The sequence below is a fragment of the Pyrus communis genome, chromosome 14 (genome assembly GCF_041283825.1).
Source record: "Pyrus communis isolate YQ-2024b chromosome 14, ASM4128382v1, whole genome shotgun sequence".
Classification (NCBI taxonomy): Eukaryota; Viridiplantae; Streptophyta; class Magnoliopsida; order Rosales; family Rosaceae; genus Pyrus; species Pyrus communis.
In genome coordinates this window covers 21,544,555-21,561,022 of record NC_142578.1, presented here as the reverse complement: position 1 = coordinate 21,561,022, position 16,468 = coordinate 21,544,555, and the positions used below count along the sequence as shown (strand labels likewise).

Here is a 16,468-nt window from a genome sequence, read left to right as displayed (position 1 = left end):
AATGGATCTTTAAGAAGAAATTAAAACCAAATGGTACAATTGACAAATATAAGGCTTGTTTGGTAGCTAAAGGATACAGTCAAAAACATGGTTTGGATTTCTTCGATACGTATTCACCTGTAATGAGAATTACGTCAATAAGATAGTTGATTGCTATAGCTGCACTCCATAACATGGAAATACATCAAATGGATGTAAAGACTGCATTCTTAAATGGAAACTTAGATGAGGAAATATATATGGAATAACCCGAGGGGTTTGTGGTTAAAGGTCAAGAACACAAAGTGTGTAAACTTGTGAAATTGCTATATGGGCTTAAACAAGCTCCAAAGCAATGGCATGAAAAATTTGACCATAATATGATCACTCATGGGTTTAGGATAAATGAGTGTGATAAGTGTGTCTACACAAAAACTCAAAATAATGCTTGCATTATGTTGTATTTATGTGTAGATGATATGCTTATAATGGGAACTAACAAAGAGATAATAAATTGAACCAAGAAGATATTGAAATCAAGTTTCGATATAGATCTTGGTCTAGCTGATGTGATTCTTGGTATAAAAATCAAATGAAACCAAGAAGGTTATATTTAACACAATCCCATTATATAGAAGCTACACTTAGGAAGTATGGTCATTTGGAAAGTAAAGATACAATTACTCCTTTTGATGCAAATAGCAAACTAAAGAAAAATACTGGTGATGCTATATCTCAACGTGAGTATTCACAAGTTATTGGAAGCCTTATTTACATTATGAATTGTACAAGGCCTAATATAGCATACTCAGTGAGTAAACTGAGTAGATATACATGCAATCCTGGGCATGATCATTGAGAAGCTTTAATTCGAGTATTGAGATACTTAAATCATACAATGAATTATGGATTGCATTATACTAGGCATCCTCCTGTGCTTGAAGGATTTATTGATGCGAATTGGATATCCGATAGTACAGATACAAAATCCACAAGTGGTTATGTATTACTTTGGGAGGACCAGTAATATCTTGGAAATCTTCCAAATAAATGTGCATAGCCTGATCAACGATGGAATAAGAATTTGTAGCTCTCGATAAGGCTAGAGAAGAAGCTAAGTGGCTATGAGATTTTTTGGAGGATATTCCCATATGGCCTAAACCTGTAACGGCAATATGAATACACTGTGATTGTTTAGCAGCACAATATCGAGCTAAAAATAGTGTATACAAAGGGAAGTCTAGATAAATTAGACGAAGGCATAATACAATAAAGCAATGGCTCTATTGCAGGGTAATTTCTATTGACTATGTCAAGTCAAAAGATAATATTGCGGATCTGCTTACTAAAGGTTTGTCTACAGAGCAAGTTAAGCATACATCGAGGGGAATGGGTTTAAAGCCAATAAAGTAAAATGAAACTGTCAAACAGAAACCTAATCTAGTTGATTGGAGATCCCATGGTCTAGGTTCAATAGGCAAACTGGTTTGGCTAGAATCAAAGAAGAAACACACTTACATACCCATTCCTATGATGGAAGAAGTGTGGTGATTGCTGATGGGTATTGGATACATTATTTTAACGATATTGATACTTGTAAATCAAGTAGAATAGTAGCAGCCTGAGAATTACATGGCTACATCTCTAAAGCTCTCATGAATTCAGGATTTATTCAGGATAAAAAAAAACACAAACATATGAATTTGTGATGTGTTGGTGTGGCATATGTTTTGCTTTTTGTCTTGGTTTACTACGAAGATGAACAGTTCAAGAATTTATATTCACTCCGTCATCTAGTAAATCCGATAAGTATATACTAAGGTAGGTTCAATTCCAAAAGACACATCTCTTGATGTATGTCACATCTATTGTTTACTCTCATTTTTCACCTTACCCTAGGACGTAATAGTTGGCTCAAAATGTGGGGTATTTTTGGAGTTTTTAAGCTTCTTTAGTCCCACATCGGGGAACTCAAGGGAACTTGAGGTCCTTATATTAAGTTAGTCACCTTTATTAGTGATTAGGTGACCATTTGGAATGAGGATTGAGGTTTGGGCCACTAATTGTGTGGATTAGACTTGATGATTATACCATAATATTAATATAAATTAATATTAATTAATCAAGACAAGGGCCTTAGGCCTTGGGGCACTTGGGGCCTATGAATTAAAATTAATCATATCATTAATTTTAAATTTGAATTAAGTTTTTAATTAAAATTAATTAAAAACCTTTTGATTAATAGACACAACTCTTTGGAAAGAGTTGTGTAGCTTCAGATACATCCAAAAGGTATTTGAAGATGCATGAAAGAGCTTATATAACTGGAGTCTTAATTCCATCGTAGATTATCTTTTCTTCCTCCTTCACTTTTGTACAAACTTTTTAGAGAGTAAACACACAAAGTAAATTTGCTAGAATTCTATAATCTAGTGCGGGTTGTAGAATTAGGTAGCTGTATCCTGGTCAAGCAGACGTTTTAGAACCACAAGCACAAGAGTGCGACAAAAATACTATTCAAAGGACCTAACTTTTGCTCTATCCTCTACCTTTGATTCATTCAAGTTAGTATCATTTTAATTTCTGTATTTATTGTGTAATTTCATTCTGTATTGAAAGTATTTTTGAGTAATAAAGTATAAGTATTTCAAGTTCTGTATTTCTGTTATTTTTATTTCTAAATTGTTTTCCAACACACCATACATGGTGGATTCATATACATTACTTATGAGTATCATATTACGTACCACATGTGTTACAAGGTGTTTTTTTTTTTTTTTTTTTTTTTTTCGATTAATAATATTCCTAGAGTCTACTGTATGCATATTTTCTTACTGCTTGAGCTATAATTTCTTCAATATCCTTTTTTCTTGTGTACTGCTTCAGACTCTTTGGGATCGTTTACACACACACACACACACACACACACTCTCTCTCTCTCTCTCTCCAAATTGGCTTGTTAAATTTGGAGAATGAGGAAGTTATTAGGAAAGTAGTTGAGAATGAGAACACACAAACTAATTTTCAAGTGAGTGATCCTATGGTTAAGATGAGCTTTGTATATGTTTGCCTATCATAATTTTGTCTTCGATGAGTAAAAAATTTACCAAATATGGGCTATTGCATTATAATTCATAATTTCATATTTCAATTTGGGATTCCTGATTTGTCCCGAAATCTCGAAAATATTTCGGGATTCTTGAAATTTAGGATTCTCGAAAATTTGGTTTGGGATTAGTCTTCAAATTCTAGTCTCGAAAAATTTTGGTTTGGGATTCGGGTTACTAGTTTCGGTTCAATATCCCTAACTAACATAGTTGAAATTGACAAGTTACATTGTTAAAATGGTTCCTACATTTTTCCAATCACAATTGTGGATGCAGTTTTTATGGCTAAATGGCCCAAATGAAATTTTGTAGAAATTTTGCTGTGTGTATACCAAGTGTAATGTGGAGCCAAAAATAATCCCACAAAATCTTGGAGGTGACATGTGAATTTTTGGACAAGAAGGACGAGATTACCCTCGAGTCACACCAGAATTCCCACCTATAGGCAACAAACAATAACAGCTTAATCAAGGAAGAGTCAAAGGTGACCAATATGGAATTTATTTCATTTTCTTCTCATCACTACTCATCAATCCCTTATTAATTTTATTCAAAAAGTAACTCCTAAAACTTCCTATTTAAATTAGGAACAATTGTCATGTTGATTGCAAGATATTATTTCACATAATATCTTGCAATTATCATCCAAATACACCATAAAGGGCTGGCCACTCCTCACCCTAAGGGCCTGCCACTCTCCTATAAATACCCCACTTATCCCACCTAAAATGCCAAATCCTTTGCTACCCACAAACTCCAGAATACATTCTTTTCATAATTCTAACTTTGGCATCGGAGATTCTTCGACCAAAGCCCACCCCATTCATCATGGGTGCATGAGGCTTTTAGCTTTAATCTTAGGTGTTATTATTTTGCAAGTGCATTTTCGTCAAAGGAGAAGATGGCGTAAGTTTGTATCCACATGTAACAATGCAATTGGTGAAAAATGTGGTGTCAACAACATGGGTTAATGTATGTGAACTAGTTGCTAATGGAGTTGGTTGCTACAACACTCTTGTAGTTCTTGTTGAGTAAAAATGCGCGAGATTATCTCCTTTTATCCCATATCTTACGAAACTCAATTGATAGATGTAGTTTCAAATCAAACTACAATATTAATAGCACCAAACAATACATACATTTAGGAATTTTTATCACACTCCAAAAATATTATCAAACACTCAAATGGCTCTTTACCACAGTGGTGGAAAAGTGTTGGCCCCTTGCATGACGGTGTGGATTCAAACTTTGTCAGTGGCTAATCTAACAAAATCTATCGTTTGACAAAAAAAAAAAAACACTTAACGATTTAATTTTTTATTTTTTATTTGTTTTTACATTGGGATATAGTGTATGATGGTTGAGTGCAAATAATGGCTCAGGTACTCATTCTACAACTTCAACATTTCATTTAGCAATAGAAATGAACATTGGATATCTAAAATAGACCTTAAAAAAAAAAATTAAATGGAAATTTGTGTTGAAGCCAAACAGAATGGATAAACCTACCATTCCATGTGGTTAACAGTTGAACCAAAACCTGTATGAAGTTGCTAAATGCAAAACAACCAAATAAAAGATTTGCTATATTTAGAAGGTAAGTTCCACTATTGGGACCTTAGTTTGCGGATCATTAGTGCGGAACAATGTAGACTTTTGGATCTAATCTCAATTACTGAAAGCAAATCAATCAAAGCAAGCTTATTGTAAAACCAGTCATAAATGACCCTATAAGCGAGAAATTTTAGGGAATGAGGATAGAAGAACACTTGTACAAAATAAATGTTTTGGGTTAATGTAAATGTAGGGATACAATCTCTTTACATTTTTTAATCCTCTTATTCGATCTTCGACTGTAAAGTGTTTGTAAAAGGGGTTGTTGATCTAAGGGTCGCTATGGCTTAACTTCAAATGACCAAATGATGAAAGGTTTGGCTTGTGGCAATGGAAGTATTGGCCCATGTAATGATGCTTGATGATTCTTCAGGGGTTTGATGAAGAATGCATATAGTTTTCTGAGTGTTTGAGAATTTGGGAGTTTAGGAGCTTGAGAGCTTTAGCGTCTGGGTGTGAGAATGATTTTCTAGACCCTTTATTTTTCTTAGAGCCTCGTATTTGTAGGCTCTCCAAGTCTTGCCTATGACTATATTTGACCTTGATTGTGGGCTCGACTCGTTGATGAAAGAACCAAGACTTGATTTGTAGCTTGGTTCGTGATTTGGCATTTTAAATCAATTAATTTGTTTTGATTTAAACTAAAATTAATTAAAGAATTAATAAAGATTATTTCTTAATTACTTTCCACCAAATGTCAACACGTGTCACTCTTGATGACTCGTCTGGTTTTGACGAGTCAAATGCCATGTGTATGATTTGTGGGACACATAATGCATGTCACGTAAGTCATGACATGACTAAACTTTAATGTATGGTGAACATTTGTTTGCACTGAAATTTCAATGTTTACAGACCCATCAATAAAAACTCAGTGCACATGACAACAATATATTTTCACCGAACATAATGACCCATCTCAACAACATTTACACATATAGCTTCATTTATCTTGTCGTCTCCTCCTCTGCCCAAAACTCTTCTACGAACGAATTCAAAAACTTTCAATTGAGTTTCACACCCAACTCTCAAAACTCAGTCGAACTTCTCCATTGCTTGTTGGTCCCTATTATTATGAAAACTTGTTGATAGGTTGTGTTAAAGGTATATATTATTGAATTTGGTTGGGTTGAAATTATATAGTTGACTTGGAGATGAGTTGTGTTGATGAAAGCTTGTTTAATTTTTTTAATGAACTTCATGTTTCTAAATTCATGAAGCATTGTTCAGAGTTATGTATGGTTATGAATATTTGTTAACATGTTGTGTTTTGGATATATGTTGTTGAATTGGGTTGAGTTTGAGTTATATCGTTGACTTTGGTTTAGTTGTTTTGGTAAGAAATTGCTAAAATTTATGAATGCTTGTACTATTATGTGTACATGACATGGAAAATCAAGGGGTTAAACTAGCCATATCAGAACAAAAATCATATAGGGGAAACGTGAACAGCCTATCCCAAACTTCTCATGTGTTAGGGCTTATGTGGCAAAAGTTTAATGATGCTCAGAAGGCTGCTTTTAGGGCTTCATGCATCGAGTACTGAGAAAATGTTGACAAACTACCTTTTAGTTGTCAGTTGGTCAGGGTCGCAAATCAAGAGGTGACAGATTTAGGGGGACTAAGCTATTTAATTGGTTATGAAGTTACTTGTTTCATCAAGGACTTATGCTTGATCACTAGGCATAGGTGTGACGAATCGTACTACATAGAGGTTGACCCTTCTGAGATTAGATATTGAAGGAGCAGTTTCCTTAAAATTTTGGGTATGATGGAGAGACTAGCAATGGCAGGAAGGAGAAGGGCAAGGCTAAAACGAAGACGGCCTTTAAGAAAGTCAACTTGAAGATTGCACTGACTTGCAAAGTGCTTTTAAAGAATGCGAACACAAAGATGATGCCTTGAAGATGGGCTTAGTTCACTTTGTGGAGAGTGTCTTGATAGAGGTGAAGAATAATGTCGCTATGAATCTTGTCTACTTCCACCTCATTAAGGACATGGACAGGTTTAACGATTGTTGTTGAAGTGCAATATTGTTTGAACAACTTCAAGACAACCTTTTTTTTTGCTGCTTTTGGGATAAGGAGGGAAGAGTGGAAGGGGATGTAGACGGAGATGATGAGGGGGAAGAAGAGGGGAAGGCAAACAAGAGGGGGCAAATAGCCAAATGGGGTTGCAAAGCCTTTACGTATGCTTGTCAGGTACTATATGTTGCATTTATAGTTAATATTTGTTATATACTATTGTGATTGAGTATTAGAGGTGGGTTCAAAAAACCGAAAACAAAAAAAAAACTAGACCAAACACTGAATTGAAATTGAAAAACGAAAAAAAAAGAATCAAAAAAAAAAAGAAAAAACCGAACTGGACTGAACCTTATTGGTTCGGTTTCGGTTTTGGAGGTTTGTAAATCAAACCGAATTGAACCAACCCCCATTATAGTTTATGACTGTGTGCCCATGATGTTTCTTTTGTGAAACTTTGTTGCTAAGTTTGAAACTAACCTAGGGCTTTTTCAAGGAGCATACTTGGTTCAAATAGGGAGGATATTTCATTGGTTATAGAAGAAAGTTTTGGAACTTGGAAGAGCTTCTCTATTTGTTTGCTTTTTGAATGGATACAATAATCATTTTTCTTTGCAATTGAGGTTGTTGATAGAATATGATTGGTTTATATGATATTGTATATATACAACTACATTCCCACTTTCCGCTTTTCTCATTTTCTTATTATTAGTCTACTCATGCAAGCCTCTTTTCTAAATTTCATATTAAAAATAAATCAAGTTTTATAAAATAAAATAAAAACCGAAACCAAAACCGAAACCGAACCAAACTTCATTCGGTTTTGACAAAAAACGAACCGAATGAAACCGAACCCATCCCTATTGACTACTGATTTAGTATACGTGTATGTGTGGCATACAAAATAATTACCCAATAGGAGAAGTCCTTACATTATTGTCTTTTTCAACACAAATATACGGTTGCCATATATCACTAGATGCTTTATTAAATAAAATATATATGTCTTTTCACTTCAACCTAAAATTTTACAGTATAGGTTGTGTTTTTTTCCAGATAAATGAAATTACGAAGAAGATAGTGCTCTTACTATGCATCCGAGTAGTAAACCTATTACCCATTCAAAATGTTACCAAGGAAATATTTAAATATTGATGTGCTCTCACAGTTTTTTCTACATTTCCTAAAGCAAAGACAACTAATATTACAATGGATATCCACGATTACGACTGAAGTCAAGACAAAAGTAAAATAACTGCCTAGCCAAAGGAGGAGCGGTATCATCTGTCCCATTGATAATGTGACCAATAGAATTGATGGTATAAAGCTATGAAATTATAGCTTGGACGTACTTTATTTTTAACATAAAATTGTTAATTACATTTTACTTCAAAGTGTCCGGTATTTAAACGGGTACTTCATGTGTTATAAAATAAGTAAAGAGACATTAAAAATGTATCGAGGAAACTTGTATTATGATATATTAAATACCGCTTGAATAATTGGCAATTGAAAAAATATCTCTTCGAAGCATAGACGTGGTTTTCAAAATTGGCCACTATATATCAATTTTATCACTATAAATTTAGATACACGCTTATGTTTAAAATCATATCAAGTTAAACTTCTCTCTCATTGGCTGTCTGTTGGAATTGGAATCGTATTATAAAATTTAGACGTTGTTACATTAATTTTTGTTAACAAATATTTGTTTAGTATTTTTTTTTCTCTTCTTTGAAAAGGGACCAGTCGATGGCTTCATAATGGTGGTCCACCATTCCGAAGGCTGGGAACAATTTTTTTTTTTTTTGTTAACTTAAGATTTTTTTAGAATTAGTTAGATTATGATTTAACTATATTTATTCTAAAAAAATTATGATTTAATTGTATTTATTCTAAAAATAAAAATAAAAGACGATTCTTTTATTTTTGAACACACAATATTATCTACACTAAGAGGCTGGAGGTAGGCTAAGCCTTACAATGGGCTAGCAATAATGTGCACTAAGTCTTTCACTATTCTCTTACCTCTCATCTATTTCCCTCGCTAAATCCGATCCCCTCTCTCACACTCACTCCTCTCACTTAATCTCTCTTCTCTCTCTCTTCTTTATCACTCACTCTCACTCACTCTCTCTTCTCTATCTCTCAGTCTCACTCACTCTCTCTCACTATCTTCTCTAACTCTCTCACACTCACTCCTCTCTGTCATTTGCACTCAATCTCAATCTTGCCAAAAGGTATTTTCTCCCCAAATTTTAATTTTTTTTCATTACTATGTGTTTTCAGAGTTAATTAATTGGGTTTGGTGTGGGGTGGAGTTTGGGGTAGTATTTGGGGTATGCCAATTTTAGGGGAAATTATGCTAATTTTTTGGTATTATTTTATTATTTGACCATGTTTATTTTTGACACACCCCGACCGAGATCAGGGCGTGCTGGCCGTCACACGGAGGTGACGTAACCATGTGCACGTGCGGAAGCTAATGAAATAGTAATATAAAAAGTACGAATAATTAAAAACTAGCATACAGAGTACTAAAACAAGTGCTAGCATAAGTGAGACACAAGTTCAGAGCAAGTCTACAGCAGTCCAAAAGAAAAGATGCGACAAAAGTACACCCGAAGGTGACCCTACGCTAGTGAGTGTCTGTCAGAAAAGCCGGGAGAACCCTCTGGGAAACCACCGAACCTGCTAAGCAACTAGAACCTGGAGGGGTGCAAAACAAAAGCGTGAGTGGGCAAAAACAAATCTTTTCGAAAACCATTAGTAAAATACTTTCTAACCCCTCGCCGTAAAACCTGTATACTTCCCAGAAAATAAACATATATACGTATGTATAGATATGCCAATCATGCTCAAGAATATGCCATGTCGGAATCTCATAATGAAATGCAAGTGCTCAGGTATAACTCATATCAATAACATATAATCTGGCAGCCGGAGTCACCTAACGTGACCTGTACGGCTGCATATAGAGCTCAAATCTCAATCTCAATACTAAACCTGCCCACGAGTCGGAACCACCTAAAGTGGTCTGTACGACAGGCCTGGGTGTAACATATATATACGCTCTAGTGCTACGATCACGTGAAGGCTGTGCGAATAATCGCGGGTCACCTACGAGTCGGAACCACCTAATGTGGTCTGTACGACAGGACTGTGCACCTAACTTGGATCCAAGCTGAGCGTGTGGTGCAGGAGGTGAACATCACGTGAAGGACTGTGCCTTACTCTGGGCGGGAGCACTAACACCGGGGGTGCAGGTTATGAGCTCTCTAAGCATCTCAAACTGCTACTGAATGTAAATATGAATAACACTTACCTGGCACTTACCTGTGCGTCCACATCACCCAATATGCATATGTATATATATGTGCAACTACTAACATAACCAACGATGCATGAATAACGATAATGTAATGCATGGCATAAACTAATAAACATTAATTCAATTTCTGGGAAAATATAGTATATAGGTATATACGGAAAACCAAAAGCCCACTCACTGGTAAGTGGAAGGGTCGTAGACCCCTGCCTCGAGTGACCACGCTCGTCCTCGGGGTACGTATCACCTATACGCGAAACAACTACAAAAACGTTAATTTTAAAGCACATAACCAACTTCTCGTAATAACTTCTCATACATTGCTCAAATTGGACAAATGAATATACCAACGTGCTCTACACAACCTCAGGATCACACCCATATTTTTAGAAAAAATTTTCTCCGCCGCACGCGCCCCTACGCGCCGGCCAAGGCATGGCCACGCGCAGGCACGTGCCTGGCACGCTGACGGCGTCAACTGACGCCGTGAGGAATATTTCGTTAGTTCTAACGGATTCCGTCAACGGCGTCAGGAATATTCCGCCAGATTTGACGGAATATTCCGTTTCCTTCCCCGGCGAACCTCCGGTGCCGTCGCCGGCGTCGGAAAATCGCAAAACCTGTAAACCTTGTTTTCTCTCTTGTTTTTCAACCATTTTTCGTGATTCTTGCACCAAAATGACACCTAGAACTAGGAGAACACGACCAAACAACTTTTAAGAGTTAAAACCTACGAAATCTCACTTGTCACCAACCTCCAAAACCGGCCAAGTTCGAACAGGGCGATCCCGACGTAGAAATTCTTCAAACGAAGTACTCCGAGACTCCTTGGGACCTCACCAAATCACCTACGAGCTTCAAAATCCCAAAAACGTGCTAGATTAATTTTGCATGAATAGTACTCAAAACTGCCATTGTCGAATCGACGTGAAAACGACGGATTTCTCACCTGAAAATGGTACGACTGGACTCCCACGAGCTTCACGATCTCGACTGTGCCCTTGGTTTCCTCGATCTGTAAGGGTTTGGTGTAGTTGTGTGTGTGTCCGTACGTTTATGGTGGAAAGGAAAGGGAAACGGGGCTCGGGACAAGTGCAGAGAAACAGAGGAAAGGTGGTGATGTGTGGGGGGTGCAGGTGTGGCCTACTACATGCCAACAAAACTAAAAAAAAACCACCAAAACGTAAAGAGAACGAATTAGGGGTAGAAGCGTCTTTTCACACGTACGTTTTCGATATTTTCGGGACGGGATGTCACAACATACCTACCTTAATAGAATTTCGTCCCGAAATTCAAAACAACCAATAACAACCCCTAGTGGTAAAAGAAAAACCGAGGATACAAATCCCTCATCCGATCTTCTGTCTCCCACGTAGCTTCCTCGACTGAATGATTCCTCCACAAAACTTTCACTAAGTTCACCGTCTTGTTCCTCAGAACTTTCTCTTTCCAATCGATGATCGTCACCGGTTCCTCGTCATAAGTCAAATCTGGGTTAATCTCTAACGGTTGAGGAGGTATCACGTGAGACGGATCAGCAACATAATGTCGGAGCATAGACACGTGAAAAACGTTATGCACTCTAGCCAACTCCGAAGGCAACTCCAACCTGTAAGCTACCTCACCGACTCGCTCTGTGACCATGTATGGTCCGATGTACCTGGGACTCAACTTTCCCTTCTTTCCAAACTGCACGACACCTCTCCACGGTGAAAGCTTCAGAAATACCCAATCTCCGACCTCATACACTCTATCCGTAGCATGCCGATCTGCTAAACTTTTCTGCCTGTCCTGAGCTGCTTTCAGGTTAGACTTAATTACCTGAACATTCTGAGTAGTCTCCTCGACAATCTCTGGACCCACTAAAACTCTTTCTCCAACCTCTGACCAACATAACGGAGTGCGACAAGATCTACCATACAAGGCCTCAAATGGCGCCATGCCGATACTCGAGTGAAAGCTGTTGTTGTAAGCAAATTCCATCAAATCCAACCGTTAGTGCCAAGCATCGCCAAACTGTAACACCAAAGCTCGCAACATATCCTCCAAAGTCTGAATAGTTCTCTCTGACTGTCCATCTGTCTGTGGATGATACGCCGTATTGTAAAGTAGTCTCGTGCCCAAAGCTTCCTGAAAAGCCACCCAAAACTTCGATGTAAATCGTGGATCACGATCCGAGACAATACTCACAGGGACACCATGATACTTTACAATCTTCGAGATAAACAACTCCGCTAAACGGCCCAAAGAATACTTCTCTCTCACTGGAATAAAATGTGCCGACTTAGTGAGCCGATCAACGATCACCTAAATGCCGTCAAAGCCATTATGTGTACGCGGGAGCTTGTACACAAAATCCATAGTGATATTTTCCCATTTCCACTCTAGAACGGGAAGCGGCTGCAATAATCCAAACGGCTTCTTCCTTTCTGCTTTAACCTGCTGACAAACAGCACACCTACTCACATACTCGACTATCTCCCTCTTCATACCCGGCCAATAATAGAATGGTCGAATGGTATGATACATTTTAGTAGCTCCTGGATGTATGGCGTAAGCCGAGATATGTGCTTCATCGAGAATTTCTCTCTTCAAATCCACATTATTAGGCACGAACATTCTACCCTCTAGTATCAACATGCCATCCGAATCACGAACTCTGAGGTCTCACCTCCTTCCTTGATTTCGAGCTTGAATTAGTTCTTGAGTCTCCCCATCCGCTACCTGAGCTTCAAGCACCCGATCAACAAGAATTGGTCTAACTTGGAAATTAGCAAGTAACGCCACTTCTCGATCTTCTGCTTCTAACCTCACTCCCGTAGCACGTAAGTCCACCAAAAGAGGAACATGACTCGCATACAACGCATTGATACGACCATGAGACTTCTTGCTAAGTGCATCAGCCACTACGTTCGCACGACCAGGGTGATAATCAATCGTGCAATCGTAACCGCTGAGCAACTCCAACCACCTCCGTTGACGAAGATTAAGTTCCTTCTGAGTAAAGAGATACTGAAGACTCTTGTGATCTGTAAAGATCCTACATTTCTCTCCGTAAAGATAGTGTCTCCACAACTTCAACGCAAAGATGATAGCGGCCAACTCCAAATCATATGCAGGGTAATTCAACTCATGAGGTTTCAACTGTCGTGAAGCATAAGCAATCACCCTACCATGCTGCATCAACACACATCCCAGACCATTCAAGGAAGCATCGCTATAAACCTCGAAATCACCACTATCGTCCGGGAGTGCCAAAACAGGTGCATGAGTGAGACAATGCTTCAACTGCTGGAAACTCTGCTCACACTTATCATCCCACTCAAATTTAACATCCTTCCTCGTTAACCTCGTCAGTGGCAAGGCAATCACCGAAAAATCCTTAACGAATCTCCGATAATACCCCGCCAAACCAAGGAAACTTCTCACCTCAGTGACGGTTCGCGATTGCTCCCAACTCTCCACAGCTGCAACCTTCTGAGGGTCCACCAAAATACCCTGAGCAGAAATGATGTGCCCCAAGAACGCAACTTGATCTAACCAGAACTGGCACTTGCTAAACTTAGCATACAATTGGTGTTCCCTCAACCTCTTCAACACCAAAGTAAGATGTCGAACATGCTCCGCTTTGGACTTAGAATACACCAGAATATTGTCGATGAAGACAATAACAAATCTATCCAAGTAAGGCTGGAACACCCGATTCATTAAATCCATGAAAGCAGCTGGTGCATTCGTCAACCCAAATGGCATAACTAGAAACTCGTAATGACCATAACGAGTCCTGAACGCCGTCTTAGGGACGTCATCCCTACTAATCTTCAGTTGATAATACCCAGACCTCAAGTCAATCTTAGAGAAGACGTAAGCACCTCGAAGTTGATCAAACAAATCATCGATACGAGGCAACGGATAACGGTTTTTAATCGTCACCCGATTCAATTGCCTGTAGTCAATACACAGTCTCAAAGTTCCGTCTTTCTTTCTCACAAACAATACTAGAGCGCCCCAAGGCGAAGTACTAGGCTGAATGAACCCCTTATCCACTAATTCCTGTAACTGCACCTTCAATTCCCTTAACTCAGCGGGACCCATACGATAAGGAGTCAAAGAAATAGGATTAGTACCTGGAAGCAACTCAATAGTGAACTCCACGTCTCGATCTGGGGGTAAACCAGGTAAATCCTCGGGCAAAACATCGGGAAAATGTCTGACCACTCTCACATCCTCAACTCTGCTAGGAACGGCCTCATCTAACACCACATGAGCTAGGTACCCCTGGCAACCTTTAAACAACAACTTTTTCGCTCGCAAAGCCGAAATAACGCCATGTCTCACCCCACTCTGCTCACCCACAAAAGTAACCACAGGTAGTCCAGGACGGTGAAACGTAACTACTTTCCCGTAACAATCAATATTGGCACGATAGAAATGCAACCAATCCGTGCCCAGAATCACATCAAAGTCGACAATATCTAACGGGATAAGATCAGCTGACAAAACAACACCCTCAACTATCACTGGACATCCTGGGTACACACAATCTACAACACATCTCTCTCCTCTAGGCATAGCGAACTCTAAATCGTACCCTAGAGGTGTGGGGCGAGGTTACGTCACTTGAGCAAATGTATGAGAAATCACGAAATGTGTAGCTCCACAATCAATTAAGACTCTAGCAAAATAACCAAGAATGTTTAACGTACCCATAATCAGATCCGGGTTGTTCTGAGCATCCTGCAGAGAAATATTGTGAAGACGCCCTTGGCCCTGCTGTCGTCCTCCGCGACCTTTGCTCGCCTGAACATCGCGACCCTGAGTACCACGCCCCTGACTGGGCTGACCCGACTGTCTTAAAGACCCTGCACTACTAGTGGCAATCTCTCCCTGCTGATACTGTCCTCCCTGGTACCACTGAGAACCGCCGGCAGAAGCTGGAGGATACGGCATATAGCCGCCAGGATACGGAGGATAACCACCCTGGGAATACGGGTCCTGAGGATACTGATATTATCCCGGAGCATAGGGAACAACATCACCCTGGTAGTGGTAGGCACCACCTCGACCTGCCTGGCCATAACTTCTCGGACCCTGAATCTGCTGAATCGGTGCAGGTGGTGGCATAAAAGTCTGCTGCGGCTTCTGCTGCTGACTCTGGGGACAATTCGCAGCCCGATGTCCCATTTGCCCACACGTGAAGCAACCACTGCTGCCACGCCTGCACTCGCCGAAATGTCGGTTATTACATCTACGGAAAACTGGGGCTCGGCCTCGGCCACCATCACCCTGTCTTTGGCCTCGAGCGCCTCCAGCAAACCTAACTCCTCGTCCCTGTCCAGAGGCACTGAAGCCACCACTAGAAGAACTCGAACTAGTGCCACCCCTTTTGAAATTCTGAGTCTTGCGAGGCCTGAGCGACGCTTGACCTTTACCCTTGTCATCTTTCTTCTGATTGCCATCTTTTTGTTCTTCCTCACTGTCGCTCGACATGTTCTCAGAGTCCTCAATCCTCAACAATATCTCGTAGAAATCCTGGTAGGTCTCACAGTGGGTAGTAGTCGCCATAGAACGCCACCTCTTCCTGGTGCCCAAGCGGAAACGACGGAGCATTTCCGCTGGATTGCCAACGACGTCAGGATGGTAGCGGGACAAATCAGTAAACTTGCGATAGTACTCATTAGCCGTCATCTTCCGCTGTCTCAGCTCGGTGAACTCCTGCTTCTTACGGTCGACATACTCAGGAGGTACAAACCTCCTCTTGAACAAATCTTTGAAAACATTCCAATCAGCCCTCTCAACTGGAGTCAAACGGCGAAGCTCCTGTTCCCACCAGGCTGCAGACTCCGTACCCAGAAACCATGAGGTCGTCTCGACCCACCTCTCAACAGGAAGGTTCCCCTGATTGTGCAACACACGGAAAGTCTTCTCAATGTGCTCTAACCATCGCTCTGCACCCTCGTGACCCTCATTACCTTCGAACTTATCCAATTTCAGATTGTACATAGTCTCCAGAGGAGTCCTCTGGGGAGGGCGGATCGCTGTCTGAATAGCGGTGACAATAGCTTCCCCCAGCTGAGTAATATCGGGGAAACTGGACTCATCAGAGCGACGTGGTTCCCGACAAGGCGGCATAATTCTGACAGAAGACACCAAAACCATTAGAATACTCACACAAAAGCACAGGACTGCCAAACCTAGGCTCTGATACCAAACTGACACACCCCGACCGAGATCAGAGCGTGCTGGCCGTCACATGGAGGTGACGTAACCATGTGCACGTGCGGAAGCTAATGAAATAGTAATATAAAAAGTACGAATAATTAAAAACTAGCATACAGAGTACTAAAACAAGTGCTAGCGTAAGTGAGACACAAGTTCAGAGCAAGTCTACAGCAGTCCAAAAGAAAAGATGCGAC

The 16,468-nt window shown here is 39.7% G+C and overlaps 1 protein-coding gene across 1 annotated transcript; it reads right to left on the bottom strand.

Moving 5' to 3' along the window:
• Positions 1 to 113: 113 nt before the first annotated feature.
• LOC148691383 (uncharacterized) lies at positions 114 to 16,184 on the bottom strand. The gene is made up of 3 exons (XM_088684006.1): positions 15,312 to 16,184; positions 14,965 to 15,056; positions 114 to 117 (listed from the first exon to the last, which is right to left on the bottom strand). Exons 1-3 carry the CDS (start codon positions 16,182 to 16,184, stop codon positions 114 to 116), a joined length of 969 nt encoding a protein of 322 aa, XP_088540132.1.
• Positions 16,185 to 16,468: the final 284 nt, after the last annotated feature.

Bases quoted from the DNA above. Each gene is read 5' to 3' on its own strand.
- LOC148691383 (XM_088684006.1), bottom strand. From the start codon at position 16,184: ATGCCGCCTTGTCGGGAACCACGTCGCTCTGATGAGTCCAGTTTCCCC. The intron at 15,057-15,311 runs GTTTTCCGTAGA...GGATAATATCAG, and splicing joins GTGGCCGAGGCCGAGCCCCA to TATCCTCAGGACCCGTATTC.